Source organism: Phymastichus coffea, unplaced genomic scaffold (assembly GCF_024137745.1).
Source record: "Phymastichus coffea isolate CEN01 unplaced genomic scaffold, Cenicafe_Pcof_1.1 PCOF00265, whole genome shotgun sequence".
In the NCBI taxonomy this organism is placed as follows: Eukaryota; Metazoa; Arthropoda; class Insecta; order Hymenoptera; family Eulophidae; genus Phymastichus; species Phymastichus coffea.
The window spans coordinates 81,739-90,086 of NW_026707076.1; the positions used below are offsets into that span (position 1 = coordinate 81,739).

At 35.5% G+C, this 8,348-nt stretch overlaps 1 protein-coding gene across 2 annotated transcripts; it reads left to right on the plus strand.

Annotated features, from left to right (window-relative positions):
- Positions 1-1,984: 1,984 nt before the first annotated feature.
- LOC131674598 (integrator complex subunit 12-like) lies at positions 1,985-8,342 on the plus strand. 2 transcript variants are annotated; one of them, XM_058953355.1, is made up of 5 exons: positions 1,985-3,122; positions 3,318-3,492; positions 3,561-3,908; positions 3,989-4,058; positions 4,161-8,342. In XM_058953355.1, exons 2-5 carry the CDS (start codon positions 3,334-3,336, stop codon positions 4,409-4,411), a joined length of 828 nt encoding a protein of 275 aa, XP_058809338.1. In that variant the 5' UTR covers positions 1,985-3,122; positions 3,318-3,333; the 3' UTR covers positions 4,412-8,342. The 2 variants fall into 2 exon arrangements, with proteins under 2 accessions (XP_058809338.1, XP_058809339.1); XM_058953356.1 differs by having other exon boundaries at positions 1,985-2,992.
- Positions 8,343-8,348: the final 6 nt, after the last annotated feature.

The following is an 8,348-nucleotide window of genomic DNA, read 5'->3' on the forward strand; positions in this document are numbered from 1 at the left end:
TACTTTAATGCACATATATACAAAGTGGTGCTTCGCCCTGTACATTTATACGTTACATATTTATTCGAACGTCGCTCGTATAAAAGTTGGTCAACTTATCTACATCATTTGACTGCGGCGGGATTTTATTCTATAACTTTTAGTACGCCTACGGTGCATATATGCTTAATTCTTTCTTAATTTATTTCTTTTATTGAAATGAACGTGGGTCTTACCTTGAGACGCTGATATACCAAAATTCATATGTGTTATATATAAAAATAGATTATAATAAAGAATTCTAGATATTGCTTTTGATGGATTTTTAGGCATTATAGTTATAATAAATTTGGTTGAGTTATAAATAAAGAGAGTAAAGAAAATTACAAAGGTACAGGTAAGGTAGAATGTTAGTATTCCAACAGTAATAAAGGGATGTTTAAAATAAATGATTCAGGTTCTCTGGTAATTTGGTTAAATCATGACTTGACAATATTGCGGATAAATGCTAAAATGAGTTTTGTGAAACTACTATGAGGGTCTCTAAATATGAATTCTATATAGAATAGGAGATATGTTTTTCAGTTTTTTTGTTGAATCTGTTTATTTCTTTTAGCAAAGGAAACCTCTTGTCTGCATAATTGGGACAGTTCTGCATAAAATGATTAATATCTTGTTCCATTGAATATATTTATTCTTATGAACATAAAGCTGTACTTTCCATGTTTTTCCTTTGCAGACTAGCCGCAAGGGTTGATTTGATTCTATTGATTATGGAGATGTCAGTTCTTTGAAGTGGACTTGGTAAACCAGGGTTTGGATTACTTTTTAAAAAAAGTACTTAAAATAGTAGATTACTTTATATGAGCTTCGATTTAAGATGAGCACATTTGTATCGTCTTTAATATTTTTCATTAGTGTTTCTTGGAAGTCTGCGTATGGAATCATGATTATTGTAAGCATTCCTTTGATATAAGCTTCTTTAGCAAGCTTATCTACATTCTTATTATGAGTGACTTGTATATGTGCAGAAGTCCAGCATAGTTTCACATCTGTTTTGTAGTCCCAGAGAGTGTGAGAAATTGATTTTGTCCAGAATATGTGAAGAATTTTTACTTTTAATTGGAGAAATGTTAGCAATTCCTTCGAGGACACTTAATGAATCTGTAAAAATGATTGTTTTTGGTATTGACAAGGATTGTATTTGTAGTATAAAGAAAGTAAAATGGCAGTAGCTTCTCCTGTAAAAATATGTGCTCTACGATTGATTTTGTAGTGTTTTTTTTGGTTTACTGAAGGTATATATATTTATTAAAGTTTATATATTTGATCAAAACCTGGTGAAGACTTGACTTTGGTTGCATCTATTACTAATTCTAATTATCTTTAGGTGAATAGTTCGTCTAGCCATTAAGTTGAATTACCATTTGTTTGATAGTTCAGAGGAGGAGTAAGGTTTTGGTTTGTACTTTGTTCACAGTGTTCTAACATGAATTTTATGCATTAGCAGTATATCAAATGCCATAACATATATAAAAGTTTCGATATAACAAATTTTTTAATGTTAAATTACATCTAGTAGTATTTTAACCTAAAATTATGACGTGCAGATAATTATGCTCCAATTTATAACACACATAAATTATTGTACATAGTAACATGCATAAGATTTGATACATATTGATTCATGCCACGTTATTTTGCACAATAGTTTATATGTACATACAATAAAACCATGTACAATTGTCTGCAAGCCAAAATTATGCATAGTTAATACCTAATACATTACATACATAACTTCAATTACCTTTCGTTCCTTGTCACTCCATTTATCTAAACATAAAAATATTTTAAAACATAATCTTGCAGATCAAGAATATTAATAAAAAGAGGTTTGCATTACGATAAAATATGTATATTATATTATATGACAGTTGATTGTATTACAGCATTTATATATATATAATTAAATATACAAAATAATTTTATTTTATTTTACAATAATTTAAGAAATATAAACATTTGCTATCTAGGTCCCTTAAATTTAATCGATTCGATAAATAATCAATCACAGAATCATCAATAATACTGAAAACGCTGATGAATAAAAAAATATTTAGGATAACATCTATTAGTATCTAATAGAAAGAGTATAAGTAAGTACAATTATAATCTATTAAACTATTAATAATTAATAATAGTGAATATTATTGAATATGAATGAACTTATATGACTCTTTATCATTATAAAATCCATTAATTTTTATTAGTTCTTAATTGTCTCGTTTTGTCTTACATTCTTAATATATTTCAATTAACGCTTGGAAAGGACAGATTCACGTTAAAAATGGTTGGTTTTTTTTAATAATTTTGAATACATTATTTTTTGCAGGGTAGTAAACGTACGTGATACTAAGTGTATTTAAAAAAGCTCGATTAACAGGTGATAAATTATAAATTACTTGCATTCATTATTTGTTACTTATCAAATACCATATCAAGTAATTAACCTCCCTCAAATTTGAACTTTGAACTGAAATCGCTGTTTACGAAATCAAGTCAAACAGCTGTATGTAAGCATCGTCACTCCTCCCCCGCCTTCACTCCTACCACAGAATCAATATTATTTTTAATAGTTAATAAACCGGAAATTAAGAAAATTGAATTATATTTCCCAGCACTCGATTTTGATTATTTATTATAAAGGTAAGTAAGCTATGCTCGAATAATTTTTTTAGCACATTCGTGACGCACAGTTCTTGTACAAATTAATGAGTATAAATTGAATAATCACATTAATAAACAGGTGTCTAGTTCGCAGAGTTCTTATTGTGAAGGACCGAGGCTGCCGACTGATGCAACGGCTGCGTCCGCACCCACTGCTGCTCTCAGAAGTTCCAAAATTCGAATAGAAAAATAAAATGGCTGTACTATAGTCTCTGAAAGAACATAACCTTACTCGACGTTCATGTGGTTATAAGCGACGCGTCACCGTTTATCTGAGGAATTTTAAGTAATGAATAAACATAAATATCGTGTTTTTTTATCTGAACTTTCTATGATTTCATAGAGAAAACAGAGATTTATCCAACAAGATACTTCAACGTTTGAATAATTCATGATATGTGTTAATTTTCATCTTTGTTAGTAAACACTTGTCACACTTGTATTGTATGTTTTGTAAAGAATTCAAAATATACTGCTAATTCGAATATAATACAAATTTTCATTTGTTTAAGATTCATTTTTTTAATGAATTTAAAAGATTTAATTAATTTATTTAATTTAATTTTTAATTTACTTAAAAGAAATATAATTAATTTCTTAAAACTGTGCAGGACTTTACAGTTCAAAATGGCAGCTCTTGATTTGGACCCTCAGTTTGTTCAAGCTATTAGACTGGTCCACTCTCCTAATAAGGAATCTGTTGAACAATTGCGTAATTTACTTGATGAAGCCATTAGGCAAAAGTATGGAGCTTCAAAAATGTTGTCTAATACACTGCATAAAAAGGTATTAATATAAGACGCTGTTATATAGCAAAAACAATAGTTTCCAATATTTCTTTTGCTTGTTGGTAGTATATAATGGAAGAGCAAGTACTGAGTGACCAAAGCAGTACTAGCAGTAGAAAGAGTAAAAGTTCTAATTCATCTAAACACTCGAGATCTAGTAAAAACAATTCTCCTGTGACAACTCTAAGAGAACCGACTCCAGATCCATTACAGACTGATGATTTAGCTGATCTTTTGGGTGATGTTGCTTGTGTTATATGCAAAGGGATGGATGTTGGAGCAAAGAATAGATTGGTTGAATGTGAAAACTGTCATAATTTATACCATCAGGAATGTCATACTCCACATATTCTTGATTCACAGGTGGACAACAATGTAGAGTGGTCTTGTTGTAATTGTGTGAAAATTCAACCAGTTAGTATATAACTGTAGTCTTCTTAAGAAGTAATATAATAATGTGTACTATTGATTAAATTATATTTTAATTTTTTTAGACCAAGGAAAGAAACTCTCCTAAAACTGTTGAAAGTAAAACAAGGGAATCCAAAAAGTCATCTTTATCTAGTGAGTTAAATAAAATATATTTGACTGCTCTTTGTGAATGGACAGCAATAAAAAAGTTTCATAATATGAGATTTTAATAAAAAAGGCATAATTCCTTTCTAGATTCAAAACATTCAGACAAATATAAAGCATCCAGTTCATCAAACCAATCGCAAAGTACCAATGGGAGTACTTCTAATTCTAAATTAGTGCCAAATATTCATATAGTCAGTGCAGACAGAAGATTAAAAGATATGATAAAGAAGGCTAAGCAGGACAAGAGAGGTAGAAGTGGTACTTCTGGAACCAACAAACATTCCTCTAGTTCATCCAAAAGCTCGCATGACAAGAATTATAGAAATAAGTCGGATTGAAAAAGCTCTGACCGATAGCTTTTGTTAGACACATTTTATACTTTCAAATACAACATTTATGAATAGATTTTCTTGCAAAATGTAAATTTATAAAATTAATTGTAAAGATGAATTTTTCTGTAAATATTAGAATACAACAGCTGGGTAACAGTTTTAAATGATATAAAGAATATAAATAAAATGTTATATTTACATTGAGAGTGATTCGGAAAAACATTTTAATTAGATCTTGAAAGAAGTTTAGTTAAGCCATTAATTTGAAAATGAAATGCAAGTCCTTAGAAATTCATCGTATTTCAGATAATAGTGCTTGAAATAACTCATCGACGAATTATTTATTGAGCTGTTGTCTAGCCGACACTGTGATTGTAACATAAATTGATGCGGTTTTCAAACAACCGGAAAGTATTGTAAAAGGCAATAATCATTGAGAGCTTTTACCCGGTGCGTGATCCAGAAATAATAAAATGTCATCTAGTTCGAAGAATACGCTCGCAAAATTTTCAACGTAACGCTATTGAAATAAATCCAAGGTGAACAAAACCGTTTCTCCCTTATGAATTTGTTCGCGATAATTCTCCCACATTATCGTGCCGACAAATCCTTTCTTTTCCGCCCCTCAACAACTAATCTTTCATGGAGTTTTCTTGCCGTCAAGCCTATATCACTTTATACCTCTTGTAATTAACAAGAGAAAGAGAGAGAGAGAGAGAGAGAGAGAGAAATAAGCTCGTTCGTTAAACCGGATCGGGATATAAAAAAAGCAGCTCGGAGAATTCGAGCGATTTAATTAACGGGCGCGCGCTCGCTCTGGCACATTATTTACATGCGCGTCATTTCAAACCTCGGTAATTCACGCAATCTGCATTCCCGGAGAAAATCTGCATAACGAACCATGACTTTTCTTTTTTAATTAAAAAGCTAAGACAAGAGTGCGCCCGGAAGAAGTTCGCGGTTGACAGAGCGAGATGAACGTAGGTTATTTTTCAGGCTGAAACAGAAAATTGCATTTATGCGCGCAACGACAACTGTGAATTAATCCTCGGTGAGACGGCGTCACAATGTTTCGCGTTATTGTTTAAACACAATGGGACATGCTGGGGGTTGAGGTCTTAGCTTTAGTGAAGGGAGAGTTGGAAACGGCATTAATTATCGATTTTTCGCGAGCGTGCGGAAGTAATCCCTGGCTTGACAGTCTCAAGCTTGCGCGCGCCGAGCTTAACGTAATTTATCAAGGAGATGAATTAACGCTCTCTATCTTGCCGCTCTCTCTCCCTCTGCACAATGAGTTGCGCGATATTCAACGACGGCGACGGCGTCTGAACTCGGACGAGGAAAGCTTTTTTCGTTAATCCTCGTGGCAATTTGTACGACTTATTCCTTCTCTCTGGTTAAACAGCAGCATGACCTGGCGTTGAAAGCTTTCCATCATATAAATCCGACAGCTTTCAGTCGCGCATACGCAAACATGCAGGAGCCGGCGTGTTTCGATTAAAATAGAAGCGCGTTATAACAAGGCAATTACGCGGGACGATTATTACGGCAAGTAGTGCAAGTATTCGTCGCACGCTGCGGAAAAACAATCGTTGGCCAATAGAAAAGCGATCGAGTGTTTGTTTGTAATGTCGAAGAAAACAAGAGACTTGGATTCTTAAGCAAAGAACGAGAAACTCAAGGCACACGACGAAAACATTTCTCGCGAGGCATCGCTGCAGAGCGGTGAAAACTTTTCAACAAGATATTCACGCACGCGAATCATAAAAACCCATTGAAAAGTTGCGAGGTAGAGAGCTCTTTTGTCGCGATGGGCGTGTGCAAGCCTTTCTCGTGCACAACTTGGAAAAAAGCGAGCTCGCGCAAGCTCTTCGACGTTACAGCGAATATACATTCATTTTTTTCGTTTCGTCCAGATTCGATATATCCTCTCACCACAATAACAGACACTCGCTTTTGTCGTGCAATAACCTGGAAAAAAAGGAGAGTGAGAGCGGACGAGGGCTCGTGGAAAAAAGCCATCATCGCGAAGTGCTGCACATTTTTCAAATAATTGGCTGTTCCAAGAGGACACACTCGTGGGATCGAGGACTATCGTCATCAAGCGATATGAGAGAGGCCGAGTGTAGTAGTCGCAGGGGTCGTCGCTGCCTGTACATATCTTCCTACGCACAAAGGGAAAAGGGCTACGCGTGTGTGCACGCTGGGGAGGGGCTGCGAATAAAAAGGAGAGAGAGGAGCGGGAGAATAAAGCAGGAATGACATGAGAAATGGAAAAGTCAAGAAAAGTCAAAAAGCCTCGTTTATAATACTAATATATTTGTCGCAATTCTTCAGAATGGTAAAAAAAACAGAAAAACAAGGAAAAGAGTCCGGGAAAATTCTCGCTTGATTGCTCCCCAATTTGGCAAAAGTCACTCGATGTGGGTGTGCGGCGCTGGCGTTATACATTACACCCACACACGTGCTCATACGCACGTACACAGACACATAGTTGGGACATACCAATGCGCGAGAGAATGGAGGATGAGAGAACGAAAGAGAGGGGAGAGAGAGAGAGAGACGAACAGACACAATCGGAGGAAGGGGCGCGTCGTTCTTATCGCGTTCTCGATTTCCTTGCAGCGTATTTTTCTCTCACTCTCTCTCTCTCTCTCTCTCTCTCTCTCTCTCTCTCTCTCTCTCTCTCTCTCGAGTAAAGTGCGTCGACCCCTCGTTTCTCTCCGCCATTCTGCTTTTTTTTGTCTCTCTCTCTCTCTCTCTCTCTCTCTCTCTCTCTCTCTCTCTCTCTCTCTCTCTCTCTCGGTCCCCTCCTTCTACGAGTTACACGCTGCATGCGCTCTCCCTACTAATTATACGAGGAAAAATAAAAAAAAATCCTTGCGAGCGAATCATCGTCGCAGTTGCTGAAGCTTATAAAACTAGGCGACACGCCGAATTAACGCGAGCATATACCTCACGCGCTTCACAATTGACAAGCTTATTTTGTGAGTTTTCGTTTCCTCAAGTTTAGTGTCTACCGACTTTCCAACTTCTCGTACTTCAGATATTCACAAACGCTCTTTACGCTGGCACAATATTCATTCTTATCCTTTACAAAGTAACTATGCGTACGGGCATGCAAATCACGAGAACGAGACAAGTGTGCGCAAGGGAATGTGCATTTATAATTGAGCATTTCGCAGCTAGTCTTTGAATTTCATTCTTCTTCGTTCTCATTTTTTTGTACAACAGTCTTTGTATGCAACTCCCTCTTGAAAGCGAGCGCTTTTTTCTTTGCAAGCTCGTTGCCGGTAGACACTCGCTACTGCTCTTTCGAACGACGATGCGTCAATCGAACACCCGAGCCCTGCGGCTAGTCATACTTTCCCCAGTGTAGAAAGGAGAGGGGCAACCGAACGAATATAAAAAATCGACAACACTTTTATCTTGTCCCGTCGACTGAAACAACTGGATTACGTGGCTTTTTTTCACGACGCTCGATCGACGCATCGCGTACTTTACTTTTTGAAATCTCTAGTACAATTTTTATTTTTTCTCCTATCTTTTTCTTTATTTTTTCTGTTTTCTGTAAAATTTCCGCCCGCCTGCGCGCATTTTTATCTTTATATCACTCGTGAGGCTTGCTACAATATACGTTTAAAAATGTGTGTATATATATATATATATATATATATATATACACACACACACACAAGTGCATATGTATATATATATATTTATATAATATATTCAATATATGTATATATCACCTGGGTTTCACAAAATAATTTATTATAGCAAATATTCATTCCGATACAAAATCACGTATCAATAAATCGCACGCACGGCTCACATGCATACATCCCCCGTGGCGTCGGCGGTGGCCGATATATCGTTGCTCTCTGCGCGCGCACGTACGCGTGTGCCATACTCGCCGCATCCGTATTATCGCACAATCGAT

Bases quoted from the DNA above. Each gene is read 5' to 3' on its own strand.
- LOC131674598 (XM_058953355.1), top strand. From the start codon at position 3,334: ATGGCAGCTCTTGATTTGGACCCTCAGTTTGTTCAAGCTATTAGACTG. The intron at 3,493-3,560 runs GTATTAATATAA...GCTTGTTGGTAG, and splicing joins CTAATACACTGCATAAAAAG to TATATAATGGAAGAGCAAGT. The intron at 4,059-4,160 runs GTGAGTTAAATA...ATTCCTTTCTAG, and splicing joins CAAAAAGTCATCTTTATCTA to ATTCAAAACATTCAGACAAA.